Source organism: Rhizophagus irregularis, chromosome 23, assembly GCF_026210795.1.
Source record: "Rhizophagus irregularis chromosome 23, complete sequence".
Taxonomy (NCBI): domain Eukaryota; kingdom Fungi; phylum Glomeromycota; class Glomeromycetes; order Glomerales; family Glomeraceae; genus Rhizophagus; species Rhizophagus irregularis.
This window is the reverse complement of record NC_089451.1, coordinates 1235467-1253356: the sequence shown is the minus strand read 5'-3', so window position 1 is coordinate 1253356 and position 17890 is coordinate 1235467. Positions and strand designations below refer to the sequence as shown.

General features: G+C 29.5%; 4 protein-coding genes across 4 annotated transcripts; 3 read left to right on the top strand and 1 right to left on the bottom strand.

The window, feature by feature from the left end:
• Positions 1-2119: 2119 nt before the first annotated feature.
• OCT59_015249 (uncharacterized protein) lies at positions 2120-3889 on the top strand (the record flags this gene model as incomplete). The annotated part of the gene is made up of 1 exon (XM_025326715.2): positions 2120-3889. The coding sequence occupies one exon, from the start codon at positions 2120-2122 to the stop codon at positions 3887-3889; it is 1770 nt and encodes a 589-aa protein (XP_025174702.2).
• A 1365-nt stretch (positions 3890-5254) lies between these two features.
• On the top strand, positions 5255-7933 carry OCT59_015248 (uncharacterized protein; the record flags this gene model as incomplete). The annotated part of the gene is made up of 13 exons (XM_066139893.1): positions 5255-5259; positions 5567-5595; positions 5675-5726; positions 5899-5962; positions 6029-6142; positions 6209-6233; positions 6421-6617; positions 6710-6788; positions 6880-6904; positions 7074-7245; positions 7309-7418; positions 7497-7622; positions 7684-7933. 13 exons carry the CDS (start codon positions 5255-5257, stop codon positions 7931-7933), a joined length of 1248 nt encoding a protein of 415 aa, XP_066002724.1.
• Positions 7934-11067: 3134 nt separating this feature from the next.
• Positions 11068-12008, top strand: OCT59_015247 (uncharacterized protein). Its single transcript, XM_025319033.2, has one exon. It carries the CDS (start codon positions 11130-11132, stop codon positions 11811-11813), a length of 684 nt encoding a protein of 227 aa, XP_025174704.1. The 5' UTR covers positions 11068-11129; the 3' UTR covers positions 11814-12008.
• A 4797-nt stretch (positions 12009-16805) lies between these two features.
• On the bottom strand, positions 16806-17622 carry OCT59_015246 (uncharacterized protein; the record flags this gene model as incomplete). The annotated part of the gene is made up of 6 exons (XM_066139892.1): positions 16806-16848; positions 17067-17095; positions 17161-17232; positions 17303-17326; positions 17412-17421; positions 17570-17622. The coding sequence occupies 6 exons, from the start codon at positions 17620-17622 to the stop codon at positions 16806-16808; spliced, it is 231 nt and encodes a 76-aa protein (XP_066002723.1).
• Positions 17623-17890: the final 268 nt, after the last annotated feature.

Sequence of the window (17890 nt, the reverse complement as noted above, 5' to 3'; positions counted from 1 at the left end):
GTAAGTCCTAATAATTCAATATTGCCATCATTACTCGAGGATAGTGAGACTGAAAGTCCTGATTATGCACTATCACTTAGTGATATTGAGAGCATACTGGGATGAAGAAATTCAAGAAGTAAAAGGTGTACCACATCAAGTAATCGTTTGTAAAGTTATTGATACTGCTAATCAGACCCCATGTAGAAAACATATATTAAGTCTTAGTGGATCCACTGGTAATGCAATAAATCATTTAAGAAATTAGCATGATATTAAAATCGAAAAGGTTGGTTGAATATCTCGTATTGCAAAGTTAAAAATACTTTTAGTTAGTTCAAATATTAATTACTACTAAAAATATAGCCAAACGATCAAGAAAAGCAAGATATGAAGGTGCATAAGAATCATTATTCGGAGAAAAATTAATAAGAATTTCGACAATGTCTTGTTGATTGGATAATTAATGATTTCCAACAACTTGATCATTATTCTTCTGATAAAGATTTACCTAAATCTATTGTTGATCGACTTGACAAAAAAATTTTAAAAGCTTTGGTTATGGCTGGTATCCCATTTAGTGTAATTGAAATTCCATTTATTTTGAATCTGTTCAAAGATCTAAGATCTGGGTATTCACCACCGTCACGGACTACCGTCTCATCTTACGTTAGTTAAATGTAATTTAAACATTATAAAATAGCTAAATTTATTGAAATTTAATGTTAATTTTTAACTTAATTTCTTAATAGCCCTAGACAGTTGGTCCACTCCTCAAATGACAATTATATTGTTACAACTGATACTAGAATGGAATACTTAATATCCCTACGTCATTATTCATCAGATTCACACACAAGTGAATTTTTAACACACGAAATTCCTAGTATTATTAAGCAGCTTGGCAGTGATAAGTTTGCTGCAATTGTTACTGACAATGCTTCTAATTGTCGGATTGCAAGGCAAAATATTCAGCTAACATATGGGATGTACGCTGTGCAGCCCATAAAACCAACTAATTGCATAACTATGAAACTAGTATATAGAACGCGTCTAAGCCTTTCGGACATAGGGCGTTGTCACCTTGGTGGAAAAAAAAGGGAGAAAAAGCACGAACCCACCAATCAGACAGTTTCTATCGAACTAATATTAAAGAAAAATGAACAGTGATAAAAAAATAAAATTATAGGATTAAATTACATATATAAGAAATGTTATAATACGAATCTAGATTAAACGGTAGTAAAAAAGATGAAATATGTCTATAATTACACAATACATAATGCATCATAATAATTATCAACTGTATTATTTATAAAATGTAACCGTTGTTTTGATGATAGATAAAATAATTTTAACTACAAAGGCAGTTGTTTCAGTTATAAAAGATCAAAAATAAGAAATAATTATATTATTTATGATGTATTGTTACACAATATTATATTTAACACGCAATTTTCATAATGAAGTAATCAATGATAATGATATTTTATTGTAATAAATATGGTCAAACCTCGATATATCGATATTCGATATACCGATATATATTAATATAACTGATAACGATAAATTTCACTATTCCACTACATGAGAGAATATAAAAATTTGATATTACGACATTTTTTAACGTTGATTAAATTACAATGTAACATCTAGTCATTTTTTATAAATAGTAATTATATTATTAGATAGATATTTTTGTTATATGTATTTGTAGGTGCAAATCGCTGCGAAAGTACGTTTATATTTTCATGGTAGTGTTTAATAAAAATTTTTTTTTTTGAAAAAAAAAAGTTTAATTATCGAATATTCAATTCTTTGTTAATCACCATGCATAATTACAAAGTATAAATGCATAATAACAAAGAAAATCTGCATGAACCTATTTGGCTGAACGATAATTTCTTATATTGTTTAACTCCAAGAATTGGATCTGCATAATAATTTAACTTTATAAATAAGAAAATTGTCAATCTTTATTTAAAATATATATAAATCAACGAGTATCAGATGACATCCAAAAATGTCGCCGTACCACTTTGATCTACAGTAGCCTTTATTTAAAGAATTGTTAACGTTAGACTCCAATATAATTTTTTTTTAAAAAAAAAAAATTAATAAACTAACAAGAAAACCAACAATGTCGTCCAATAAAATTACAGATATCAATATTTCTATAGGTGATGAAAATTATTTAAAGAATCTTATAATAAAATTTCGTAATAACATTATTAGATCATATGACTTTAATAATTTTGAAAATATTTCGTATAATTGGGTAAAAACTTCCCTTAAAAATAATGATAAAGATCCTGAAAGAATTCTCAAAATAATGAAAAAGCATAAAGAAAATAAATTTTGGTTTACTAGTTTAGTAGGATATTTTTATCAATTTGGAATTGGTTGTAATCTTAATAGAGAAAAGGCGTTGGATTGTTATTTAATTGCTATTAATAATAATATTGATTATAATTCTTTAAATATAATAGATGAGAATCAATTACATTTGATTGTAGTAAAAAATAATGGGGAATTCAATTTGTTAAGAAATAGTAACACAATTATTGGAAAATATTTATTATCATTATTTTATTATAAAGATATTATTAATAATATTTTATTTGATATTGATATTAAACAAAATAAATTAGTGTTTCTTGAAAAATTAAAAGGAAATAGTGAATTAGAAGTACAATTTAATTTAACAATTTGTAGAAAAGATAGAAATGTTAATTATAAAAAAGCTTTTGAATTACTTTTAAGTTTAGCTGAAGAAGAAAATCTAGATGCACAATATAATTTGGCAATTTGTTATATGGATGGAATAGGAACACAAAAAGATGAAAAAAAAGCATTTGACTTGTTTTTAAAATCTATTCAACAAAATAAATCTCATGTTCATATAAATAATACGATGAAAATTTATAATGAAAGGATTAAATTTGAAATGGGTTTAGAATCTGCGATATCAAATAATTCAATAACACAAAATAGTGTAGGATTTTGTTTTCAATCTGGTAAAGGAGGATTAAAAATAAATGTAACAAGGGGATTTAAATGGTATTTAAAATCAGCTATTGCAGGATATGCTGAGGGTCAATTTAATTTAGGGTGTTGTTATGAATATGGTAACGGAACGGATAAGAATGAAATTAAAGCATTTGAATGGTATTTAAAATCAGCTAAAAATGGATGTGTAAAGGCTCAAATTCATTTGGCAATTTGTTATCAAAGTGGTCGTAAAATGGACAAGAATGAAACAAAAGCATTTGAATGGTATTTAAAATCAGCAGAAAATGGAAATGTAAAGAGTCAAAGTTACATGGGATATTGTTATCTAAAAGGTTATGGAATAGATAAGAATGAAACAAAAGCATTTGAATGGTATTTAAAATCAGCTGAAAATGGGGATGCGATGAGTCAAAATAATGTGGGATATTGCTATGACCATGGGATAGGAACAGATAAGGATGATTCAAAAGCATTTGAATGGTATACAAAATCAGCTACTCGAGGATGTACTGATGGACAATATAATTTAGGATATTGTTATGAAAATGGTAAAGGAACGGATAAGAATGAAAAAAAAGCATTTAAATGGTACACAAAAGCGGCTGCTGCAAAGGGTGATGCTGCAGCACAAAATAAGTTAGGAGATTGTTACAAATATGGTAAAGGAACGAATAAGGATGAGGAAAAAGCATTTGAGTGGTATTTAAAATCGGCTGAAAAAGGGTATAAAATGGGACAAAATAATGTGGGATATTGTTATGAACATGGTTGTGGAACAGGAAAAAACAAGAATAATGCAACTAAATGGTTCTCAAAAGCAGCCAAAAGTGCTGTAGCACAAAATAATTCAAAAAAATGCAAATATGGTGTTAAAATCGCTATAAAGGATTTATTGTAGCCTTTGGCCAAAATTTCAAACTGGTATTTTAAATAAATTATTTGAATTATTCAAAATATATTAATAGATTTTGCGTAATTTCTTTACAACCTCTTTGTATACTAATAATATCCAAGCAATGATTTATTTGGCCTAATAAACAATATTACCAATTATAACTTAATAAATTATGTTTATACAGTATATCAGTATTTATCTAGTATTTTACTGAACTGATTTATTTACTTAGTAGTAGTAAAGAATTTACGTAGATAGAAAGAATTTGTCAATTAGTAATCATTTTTATTTCTGTTATTAGTTTGTATTTAAGAAGGAAATGAACTTTTAGTTAATTATTTCATTAAATTATCTGGATGAACCTTTTTTTTTTAGCAAAAAATACACATCTGATGAAAAAGCTGCGTCCCATCAGAATTTTAAATTTATTTATTTATTATTTATTTTTTAATGTATAAATATAAAAATAAAATATCTTATTACGTAAATGATCATTAGCATCAGTGAAATGATTTTGTCATTTTGAAAAGCAAGGTATTTAACTCTTTTCATTTTCATGAAATAATCCATGTACGACAATTTATTTTAAAAAATATTATCACGAGATTATTAAAAAAATGTAGTCATAAAATAAATAAATAAAGAACGGTATGAAAAGAAATTAATATTTTAAATAAATCATTTTTTCTTAAATTTTCTTTTACGAACAATTTTTATCATTTTTTTACAATAAAAAACCAACTTTTAATTATATTATATCATATTTTTCAACATTATATTTTTGATATTAATCTATCGTCTCAACCACAATTAAATTATTATGATTCTGAAAATATGCTAAAACAGAGCTACACTTAATTACCGGACTATATCTGGGTAAGTTGGCTTCATGACATGATTTTTAAAAAGGATTTACCTCGTAACCTAAATGTTCTATAGTGCTACTCTATTTCTTATTCTGCTATGAAAGCGCATATCTCGTATAACAACTAGCGATGAATAACTTGCATCATCAAGAATAAGAATTCGAATGGTATAATCGAGGAGTTCGACGATTATACGCCAACTAGCTATTGACAACAAATGAATCCCAGATAATAGTGTTAACATTGTTATTTGATCTTTAGATTTCGATGTGTCATCAACAATTAATGTACCAAATCCAAACTCCGTAAGTATACCAAAAACACGTACCTATTTGTGATATTGATTGCAATCGAACACTATAAAGCGTTAACTCTTTTTTCCAAAAGTCCAAGGCCACATGTGAAAAAAATAGAACGTCCTCTTTCTTATGACATAAAAATTCCCAATCTTTTAATGACCAATTTCCCCATTAATTAACAATCGTCATATCCCCCTTTTATTATGTTGTAAGTTCTATTGGCACACTTAAAGGAAATATATTCGAACATCTGCTCATAGAGTGAGTTACATAACTTTTTTGCTATAATATGTCCCGAAATCAACCGGACTGTTCTTCAGAAAAGAGAATGCCAAAAAAAATATAAAAAATTTCGTCCTACGTGATACATGCGCAATTGCGCAGCTATAATATTGCATACCACACTGGTTACACATATGTTCACCTCGACTATATTGTAGTTGTCGTGTGACTCGCGTCGCGTAATAACAAAAGTGATTATGTCTGTACCCGCTCTTACGATTTTATAATAATAGGACTGGACGTCTGGACGTGCGCAAAAATAGTAGAGTATTATCGTGAGAAAACGAAAGAGTTAAATTACGTTCTTGATAAGGTGATCGAGAAATAACTTCAGATTACAGATTCAGCGTCATGCACAAAAGAAAGGCTCAAGAAATCCTTGAACGTTGGAAGGTATATTTCTATAAAGTAATTCGAGTAAAACCTAGTTATTAGTTCTTACTTTCTGAGCGCAAGCTGGGACTGTTAGTGGCCAGTGATGAACTGCTTGTTCGACGCTCATATACTTTTGCAAGTTTGATAAATTTTGTCTGCTAATATTATTACTTATACCCTTTTTTTCAAGTATTGAACCGCAAGTAACAATACGGAAAATCATGATACAGGCTTCAAGTTCGAATTTCATTCAGGTGAGATTCTAGTCTGAAAATTTCATAAGGTAAAAAAACATGAATAACGTTTTTTTTTTCGATTAGGTACAACAGGTGGTGCTCGTGATCGGTAATTCCGTATCAATCGATAATATCGATAATCGCCGGTTGACTGAAAAACACCGTCAAGACGATGGAGAAGAAATTACAGAGGATAAGGTGAGATCAATGAGTCGTTGTTCTTAAAAAATAATTCTTTCACAATACTAAACTTTATTGCTGTAGAGTTCATCTGAAAAAAAATCAACAAGTAAAATTAGAAATTGGACGAAGAAGGAATTGTCGACGAAACGGACTCTGAGGAGGAAGTTCACATTAAAGTGATTATTTGTTCAGTCTATTCATATTGGACAAAATCTAATTTTTTTCTACAGATTATCTTTTACAAGAGAATCTGTAATAACTTATCATGTTTGACTTTCCATCTCATTATTTAGATAAATTAAGTGGCCAAGAACAAATATCATCGAAACAGCTATCACCATTATCGCCTCAGTCGGAGTTCGAAGATGTCATTGACGATCACGAATCTGACTTGTCTCTTTCAGATGCACCACTTAAATGTCCAGCCACATTTACGGATGAAGAAGTGAAAACAACAGGAACCGCGATTCCGATAATGTCAACGGAAAGGGTGATTATATTTTACATACACTTCTTTACAATGAAAATGGAACATCAACAATCATATAAAGTAAAATAACTTCTGGCATGTTTGCCTATCAGTTTCATTATTTAGATAAAATCAAGTGTCCAAGAGCAAATATCATCACCACTATCGTCACATCCAGAATTCAAAGATCTCGTATCTAATAACAACTGTGAATCGGACTCATTTTCAGATAATGAACCTGTTAACTTCCCCATTATCAACGATGTCACGGAACTGCAATTAGGACCTTTACCCCAAAAAGAGTCCAGGTGGATATTAAATTACATTGATGTTTCTGAAACATGGCATCTATTTAAAGAAAAATCACTAGGACTAGCAAATTATATGTAAAAAGCCATACGCAGCAGATATTGTGTGTTTCCAGCTTTCTATTTTTCATTTACTAGATTACTTCGGAACTAATTGAATACTATATAGGTCCTTATCACACATTCTTTTGTTGAAGCCTAAGCAACACTGTCCATTAATATTGGAGGTTTTTGGAGGAGATTTATTGGAGAGCATGCACAAGGACGTAATAAAGAGATTCACCAAACATGAATCGGAATTTGATAAAGAAACCTTGATAAGACTTACTCGCATTGTCAAGGTATTGCTCATTTTCTACTCTTATTTGTTGTGGAAAAAATTGTACCCATTATTCTTGTTATAGCGCCTGCTACGAGAGGAGATCACTAGAGACAAAGCATTTTCAGAACTGCAAATTCTTGCAGTCGGTCGCTCTTATGGTGAACGCGTAATTCTGAAGGCAATAAGAAACATGTAAGATTGTAACAAATTTTAGGACGAGGGTCCTTTCACGGCATCCAATTCTCACGCATTTTCATTTCTATTTAATAGTATCGAAAGAGTACCGAGAACCACATTAAAAAGCTCCGTTGGGGAAGTGGAGCTATGTACCACCTACGTTGATCCAATTCTCTGTACATTGTTCATGGATCCAGATCGCGGAGATTTTCTGCGATGGTAAGTTTTTTTAACCTGATTATATACATAAAACATTTTCTAATCAATAAGAATACTACAGGCCAAATAAACAGGCATATGAGCCAGAAAGCAAAAAGGCAGGGCAATTATACGATGCTTTGTATGTTATGGTGGAAGTTGGACACGTTAATGTGCCCATGTCGCTTGAACAGGTTCCTGCCTTCCTCGCCAGCCTCATCATATCTAATGCGTTTTGGGATAATTGTATTGCGTCAATCGAAAATAAAGAACCAAGCAGGCGAAGTACTCTTGATTCACCAAGTTTTAAAGAAATTATAGATCATTTATAAGTTGTATTATTATTGTTCAGGATCTTAATACTTATTTCTTTCAAGTATCTGTAAATAATTACAATCTAATAAGTGAAGACAATTATAATAATCCATTATTTTTTTAGCGTTTTCATAGAATCATACTCTCTTATTTTTACATAAAATATCATATAAAAAATGAGTGAACGTCTAATGCAAAATATGAAGAAAATGTTATATTCATAAATTGAAAAATGAAAATATATCGATATATTACGACATTTATTGAAAGTGTAATGCGACAAACCTTTATATGCGGAATCTTAGATAAAAAAAAAACGCGATTATGCATAAATTTTATTTTTATTTTTTTTTAATTATTTAAATTTTAAAATTTAATAACTAATTAGTTGTGCGTGTGGACTTATAATAATTTGGCATTTGGGCTGTTATCTATGCTACGCCCAAAATTACCATAAATTCGTAATCATGCATCATTGCTTATAAGAATTACTATATTTCAAAAAAAAAGTAAATTTTAATTTAAATTCGACATTGATTTATTTGTCAATAATTTCAAGAAATCGACGTCGATATGGGAATATCAAAGTTTATCCTATGATTTCGTTGGCTTTGATGTCAAAGTATCAATTGCTGATGTTGAAATTCCTGATGCATTTAACAATTTAGCAAAAATCCTACATCTTCTCTACATCATCAATGAATCTAATATCGAATATTTTCTTTTGAATTCGTGAATCGTCTTTTCACCATTTTTGTGTTGTTTTAGACGAATCTTCTCACTAAAAATCGAAGTTAAAAAATTTTTTTTATAAAAAGTGAAATAAAAAAATCAGAATATTGACCACCTTTTTTTACATACTTAATTTGACTCGCTTAAGTCCTCAAAAGATTCACGATAGAATTTCTATTTTTTAGCTGAATATTATAAAGGACGTACGAATAATCAAAAAATTCATAATTGGATTGATGGTTGATAATTTATATTCTTTATCATGATCCATTGCAATAAGACATGGGTTACAAACAAGTGTGTCCAAAGGAAGATTTTGAAGCCGTTTTGAAATTTTTTACAATTTGTGGTCGTTCTCTTTTATTTTTTTGTGATAATCGGCATAACTGATAATATATAGCTAGATGCAAAACATATAAACTGTAATTTAAAACCACAATAGCAAAAAACAAAAAAGATCGATTCTTCAGGTTCTATTTAATCGTTACTCAATAACCATTATGTGGAAACCAGAATAAAAATTACCCATCTCCGGTATCGTGCCGTTACCATAATGAATTAATGATCTTGTACTACCATATTAAAAGATTTGTTTGTTAACCATATTAAAAGATAAAAAAACTTTATTTTATATTTTGCCTTTTAATGAAAAGAAATTTGATCTTTAATATTTGACAAAATTCACTTTAAAAAAAATTATTTCTTTTATAAATTTAATTACTAGCTCTCTTAATATTTTTAATAATTCTTGCTCCTTTATTAATATCTCTTGCTCTTTTAATATTTCACAAAACAACACAATTTTGACTTGCTCTTTTAATATTGAAAAAATAAATAAGACGCGTAAATGTTATATCTCGCAGAATTTGTTCAGGGTGCTGGTTGGATTAGTCTAGTCCAGTCTGGTCCGATCCCAAAAAGACCGGTCTTTCAGCTAGAACCGGACTGGACCGGTCTTTTGACCGGTTCTTAAAGTTTTTACAGCTGTTTTCATAAGACCCGGGACAAAATAAATTTTTGAACCCGACCGCCGACCCACCGATCCGGTTCAGTTATTTATTTCAAATCAATCAAATCAGGATCACGTGCCCAGCTAAAAATACCGGATCGGCGGATCGGCGGATCGGGTTCAAAAATTTAGTTTGTCTTATTTATAGCAGGAGGTTGGATCAACAAGATAATGAAATGCAGGTCGCACTAAAAATTATGTCATTATTACCTTTGTTTTCATTGTAAACCCAAATAAAATCTCAAAGTTTAAGAGTAAAAATACTAGATAGAATTTTAAAATCTTATACAACTTTCGAAATATGAAAAAAGATTGTAATGGAAATAAAAATAAAAAAATTGCTGACCATGTAACACAAAATAATTGCATATACAAAATTTTTATTTCTCATACTTTAACAATGACAATGATATTACAAAATACCAAAATATGAAAATTTTGATATTTCAAAATGAAAACTATCATTTTTATATTAGATAAAAATTTTATATAATCGGTCCCGGTCCGGTCCGATCCTCAATAGGTGTCCGGTCCGAGATTACCGAAGACCGTGAAGATCAGTCCCAAAGATTGATACAGGACCGGTCTATGCTGGGACCTAGGTAGTTCCGATTACACGTCACTGAAATTTGTGCCACATCGATAAAACAAAGATTAAATATGTTACGAAATGCTTATACTGATGAAAACTCTCAATCAATTTATTCATTTTTGATATTTTAAAAAATAATCAGAATTCGATAAATAAATTTGTTCCGTACTCTACGGCCTAGTTTTATAGTTTTGTAGTAACAAATATATTTTAAAATTGATCATTTTCTTGATTTATAAGATATTTATATTGATGATGTATTAGTTAAAAGAAATATAAACACGTAAACATGTATTACTTTGTTTGTTTCTTTCCCTTTATTATAAGTAATTTTCTTTTTATTTTATAGAGATAATAAATTTTAATTTGTGGAACATTATTTGTTTGCTGAAAATCCATACACGTATTGGGTTTTGACCATACTATATGGGCTTAAGTAACACCTATCAGAATATTGATGCTCCATTGTTTTTACACCTTTTTGTACAACAAAATCCTTATGGTATAGATGGTATAGATTTTTTTTTAGGGTGAAGATCGTTCCAATTTAATCGTTTGTTTAACGTAACTCGCTCCATCTTTTTTTAAAAAATCTAAGTTTAATAAATACGTAATAATATTGATATACATGTTTAAATACTCCCTTAATTTGTTTATTGTAAACCCTCAAACATAAATTCTATACCAAATATGTGATTATCCTCATGCTTTGAAAATTTGATACTAAGCCTGATTAAAATAATTTGAACGGTATCATAAAGCCCTTATACTAAAAAAGTTTTCTATTTAACCATTTTAACAATTGTTTAAAAAATTTTATAAGGACCTTTTTTTTTTTCCTTCCACCTCACCACGAAAGTTTACTTTAAACTTAAACGAAATGTCAAATTTTTGTAGCCAAAGTGCTTTGATGGTTTGCAAATCGGAATCTATAGTTCGTCGACTAAAAAATGACTATCCAACTCTTTCACAATTATTTACGTATAATCGAGAAGGTACCATAGGATTTCTTAAAGCAAATGGTGGCTTATACGGTTTCTCCTTATCTCATGATTTTAACGTTCCTCATACTGGGGATGACAACTATAAAGCATGGAGTGAGTATCGAGACGCCATTGAACGCTACTTGGATAAGATTTGTGATCGTGTAAAGGCAAATGATCCTTTTAATGGAGGTGGAATGAGATCATTCAGGGAAGAATTAAAACCGGCAAGAAAAGTATTATCTGATGAAATACATAGTAAACATTACATCAAATTTCCCTTATGGCCTTCGGTGAACAAAGAACAAGAAAGCCTTGTAGAATTAGATACCGGTAGTAGTTATGATCATGGAGCATACATTATTTTATGGAGCTGTGTAGGTTGGATAAAAGTAACTGATAGGAGGCCTCAACATAATAAATACATCGCTGAATTTAGTGGAAAACCAGATTTAAAATTGTTGGCGTTGGATAATGATAGGTTAAGGACGTTGGAGGATACTGTTAGAGAAAAAGGTATTGAGGCGGGGAAATCAATGGTAAATAAACCACGATCTTTAGCTTGGGATGAATTGAATTGATAATTGTTAACCTTTAATACAAATACATGTTATTTTATTTTATATCTTAACGTAAAATTTGATGCGTAGAATTTGATGTATTACTATATATTTTTTAAAGTTATTTTTTTAAGATATTTTATGATATACTGTATTAGTCAAAAATGTTTAAATTTAGAACTAATAAATTGTTACAAATACATATATATATGCTTATTTGTTGGTTTACTTATTTAAAAGTGTAAACATTAATGTTATAGACGAAACTAAAATCCAAGGTCGAAAAACATGTATTTATATTGGTAGAAAGGAAGATACCAGATCAGTTTATTATATATTTAGTATAACAATAATTGATGATAAAAAAAAGGTAATTTAATTAACTAAATTTGACACCATATTATAATAATATAGACTGCCGTTTAGCCTAAGACAAACAATCACCTTCGTGTAAAATAAAAAGAGTACTATGAAATATAAAAGAGATTATAATTATAATACTAATACACAAATAGTAATCTATATATTAAGTGGAAGAAGATTTAGGTTGAACTATATCAACGTCTAGATGAGAATCCAAGGGCCATTACGTAAAAAATTTGTAGTCCATAAAGCTCAATAGGTTAAATCGCGGTTTATTAACGGATTGGAATGTTTAAACGTATTGTATGACTGTCTTGTAGTTTAGGGTCGATGAGGGGCGTCTGTGATTTGAGAAGTCTTTATTAGTGATGTGATACTGTAGTTTCCAGGCTCTGAAAAGTTGGTTCCATTGAGTGTGCAGAACTAGGTGGAAATTATAAAAGAAAGGTGCTATGACGTTTAATTTTGGCAATTGATGAGATATGTACTGTACATTGAAGATGGATAAAAGCCCTTTCAGAACTGTCTATCACTAAAATGTTAATGGTATAAGTCTGATAAAGATGATTATAGGGGATTATAACCATTTAAAAATGTTTGAGCGATTAATAGCGTCTTTGGTTAGAATTTCTAATTGTCCCTTCGATGAGTTCTTCTAGTACATTTGTTACAATAAAGGCGGAAAAGTTAGGTTTAGGAAAAGAAGTTAGACAATCAGTATATTACAAAGGATTCAATCTCTAGACTACTATTTGAACAAAGTTGTTATCTCATTGTTATCATGGGACATTACGATCATAGACAAAGGTACGTCTCAAACGATTTGTCAAACATTTAACCTCAAATATTCATATGAGATTCCAAATGAAGTCGGAGGAAGTAGTATCTTCTTTTGCTAAGAGGTCCGCTCTGTCGTTCATCACATCACCCAAATGCGCTTTGACTTTTACTATATACGATATTAACTTGTAGGTCTAGCTGTTGATTATTGTTTGATTGCTGACAAAATTAAGTGGCTATTGACTTTTAAGATCTACGTGGAGTTGTTTTGAAGTATGAAAGGCTTGTAAAGGTGTTAGTACAGGTTTGAGAATCCGTATATATGTTAATGAGCTATTGTGGCAAATCACTAACGCAATACAAATGGTTAAAAGCTTCAGGTTTAGTCGATGTTTTGTAGAAGCCGAAAAGTATATCGGTTCATTTGCGACATTTCATATAACCCAATTATACTGGAAATATTATTTTGTGAAATGGATCGTCTTTATGGACGTCAATTATAGATTTTAGTTAAATAGTTAGTGTGCTTGTTTCAGGATGTTAAGATCAGGAGATGCAAAAAAATGGAAACGATTAATTGGAAATAGAATTATTAAGATGTGATATTGAAGAAGAAGATTGAATTTTGTTGTTTTAAATTAAATATTCATTGTAAGCGATAGTTCAAGGATGAGTAGGTTATTTTCACTCATACGATATTAGATGACCGATGAAGTAAGAATGATGCAATTCACATCAATTGCATCTAGAAACAATAGATTTTCATTGATCGAGGTATCTTGATTGATTTTGAATATCTAGACATCTCGATCAGATAGTTTTTTCAATTATCTTTCCATAAACTATGTCGTTGATAATATGAGACCAGAATTAATAATTGGCAGGAACCAAAGGGTTTGAATAATAGGATTTGGATTTCTATATTTTATCGAAGATTACTAGTATTAAGGGGTAAGTTGGTTGGTAAGGAAAGAAAACCAATACACTTCTTTTTTCCCTTTTTGTGAGAGTTTTTAATTTCTTGCCAAGATAATTAAAAGTTCCATCAGGAATAATAACACGACCAAAATATAAATTAAAATAAAAAACAGTACGAATATCTTACACAAAGACGAAATTACAAAAACAAAAATGATTACTGAACATCAATATAAAAACGCGTCTGTTAACATGTGATATAACTAAATTAATCAATTGGACAGGCATAAAATCACGTGATGCAGATCAATGAAACTTGTAAAACTGAAACTCGGTATTGTTATTTATAATTTGATATTTGGATCGACGTCCAAATGTCTTTCTTTCGGGAGGTGACTTTATTGAATGTTTTGGCAAGTAAAATTTGCCAATATTTTGAGGTTCATTATTTTTATTCCACCGCCCTCTACTAATTTTATAAGTTTTGGATACCAATTGAAAAACTAAAGAAACAGTTTTGCCAACTTTCGTTGAAGATTATATGCAATAAATTTATGAGCAAAAGATCAAAACATCACGCATGATGATTAATGTAATATTATATAGTTATCAGAAAAGAGTGAATAATAATAGCTTATTATCAGCCAATCATTTTACCTGTAATAAGAAAAAATAATATATCATTTTTCATTGGATAACTTTTATATCCGAGAGGCCTCTATGATCGTTGGTGCTCTATTAAAAATATTTTATAATATTTTGTTATTTTCTTTGCTACAATGATAAGATAATCAATTGTGAAGGATGATATTTATTAATTACGAAACTTTTATCATACAAACGACAATCATCGGAGATTTAAAATACTATCATATAACTATAAAATCATGAAAATTATTGTACTTAATAATTTGGTATATACTGTATTGATATAATTAGACAAATATTTTTTTGTTAATTGATGATTCGTCAACTAATGGTCAACAAAGACCAAATATAAATGTTTAAGAGAAACAAGTAAATTCTGTTTCATGGGAAGCCATAGATATCAATATCATCACGGCTCCATGCGCCGTGATGATAATGAGATCGAAGCTAATCCGTAAATAACTGGGTTATACCACTGAGAGTAACGTCCCGCCGTCCCGGTCGTTCCATATATAATTTTAAACCACTGAGGTCTTTTAGTATATCTTTTTAAATTGATATCAACTATAAAAAATATCAATAAGGAAATTGCAGACGACTGGTATAAAAGATATATAATTGATCAATGGACTGACTGATGGATGCATACGAAATTATGCCAACATCGACCATATAAATCTTCAGAATTTCCTTGTTATTCTAAATCAAATAATAATGTTTTATTTATCATATCAACTTAATTTATTATATTTTCATATTATAGAGCCACGATATAATTTTTTGTTTCTGGTTCTTGTGTTATTTTAATAAAGAATTTTTTAAACTTTTCAGAGCCACAACTTCATTTTGATATTCTCAATTATCATTTTCATAATCCCATTCGTGATTCGTCTATAAGTCCATCAATCTAATTTGCTTTATACACTTTGCCAAATCTGCCTTTTACAATATATTTAATATCATGCTTTGTGTAAATATTTACGAGCCGATAGCTGAGTACTTTGAATAAATTTATCGATATAATTATTACCACCAGTCCAATGTTTAAATTTTGCCAGAAATGTATTGCATTGCATGTTTTATTCCATTTTTCACATTTCTCATATGAAATAATTTTCTTAGTACATATTAAAAAAAATCCATATTTAAATTAAAAGTCAAATAATAAAAGTGTAAAAGCGAAATTAGACATACTGTAAATAATAAAAAATTCCGATATATCCGATATTTAAATGGAAGGATTTTCACATGATAATTATTTTTATACACTTGGGAATATGAAGCGCCATACTGTCAAAAACCCAGGGTGATCATCCTGAATGCATCCCTAGTTACCTTTTAATAATTTTATTAAATCATCATTTTTGAAGCTGTTATCATTAATTAATGCATTACCAACTACTTCGAAGAATCCAACTTCAATTTTTAAACCATGTACATTCATATACAGTATATAACACCATCGTGTTTGTCTCTTAATAATTATTCATACTTATTTGCCATCTTTGAGAAGTTTCGTTGCCATTTTCGCGTTCTATTTTCAATTTCACCACCGGTTCATCACAAATAAAGAATTCAGTTTCATAACTGGAAATGAAAACTTTCATCAGAAACTTACGCATCAATCCTTCTACATTTTAAAAGATTGTAAATAAAAAAATGTTGGTTAATTAACTCATCTCTGTAACGAAATCACTTGCAGTTTTGTCTTTCAAAACACCACAATTACGGAGGAATTGGAGTTCTGATATGAGGGGAAAAAAACCAATTAACTGTTAATGGCACGATATTCATGGTAAACCATCACAAAACCTACATTTGTTTATATATATAAGTCATGGTACCAAAACAATTCGTAATTGCATTGGTGCTGGTATTCATTAGATGGTTGCATCATAAAAGCAGTATAAAGTTCATTAAAAAATGTATTTCTGTCCATCTTTTCATCAAGAATTTTGAGGTAGTCATAGACTTGTTTTTCGATGTACATTTGTTTCAAGATCTTCAATTGTTTCTTCTCAAAGATTTTTCAGCCTTATTGTTATTATAGTATATCAAATATGTTATTAATAATTCCCAAATATAAAAATAAAATAAACTAACAGTACCTCATTCATTCTTCAACCTTTGTATTTGTTCGATTGATAAGAGTTTTTGTGTATGTAAATTCAATATCAAAGAGGCAGATAAAATTTGCCAGAATCTGGTCAAATTCATTCTTAGTTCTAGTAAGTAATACAGAAACACATTAACAATATAGTAGAAACTTAGCTTACCTCAACTTTTGGAGTATTGAATATCTTTTCAACGAAACCTGATTTTTGAGCTTCCGTTCATTCGTTGGATTCTATAATAAAATTAAAAAAATTAATTAAGGGTGCTGATAAGGGAATAGTTCCAATTCAAGTGCTCTTCTGTCTTAAAGAAAAGAACGCGAAAAAGATTAATTCTCATCGTTGGTTCTTTAACGCTTTTGGCAATATACTCAATCCAAACGTTTGTGTCCTCCTTGGTACCAAACCTGTCTGGGCGCTCTTCTTCCCCGTACATGTAAAAATACTTAACAATTTACGCCTTAACGCCAAATGCTTTTTCTTTTTCTCTACCCGGTTTTAGGTTATTTATTAGGATCCCTAATTCGGCCGCATAAGTATTATACGATCGTTGTATTGTTCCACTTTTCAGAATAAAAACGGCCCACTCCTTGTCCCTCCATTGCGTTCTCAAAACTCTAAAAAGAAGTATAACATTAAAATATAATACTTTGGTATATAAATAAGTACGTACGAATAAACTCTTACCACGGCGAAGTTTTGAAAAAATATCTTCAGTTATTGATGACAAAGAAAAATTCATTAAAATTATTTAAGGTTAAGAAAAGACTTATTTAACGATTAAATAAAAGATTACCCAGACACTTCTTTACAGACGCTAGAAACTTTGCAGTTATAATATTTAACAATTAAACCTCAAACGTCGGGCGATTTTACAGATAGATGGTTTGCTTTATACGTGAGAAATCTTTTGTCTGTAATCACATGATGAATTGTTACTTTATCAGATTTCACGTGCTATGGTTTATTGCCGTTTTCAGAAATGTTGACATTAGAATGTCGATCATTTCTATAAATCGAACACACCGAACACACACCGAACACAGCAATTAAAATTAAAAAAAAACAAATTTTCCTTTAAAAAAAGCAAAATTAAAACTTTAGTAATATATTTTTAGGTAGTGTGCAAAAAAAAATGTATAAAAATTATATTATTTGCATATATGTATTCACTTGTATTTGCTTGTATTTGCCAATGTTCGGTGTGTTCGGTGTGTTCGTTTGTGTTCGGTGTGTGTTCGGTACAAATTTTCATATTTTCAATTTTATTCATAT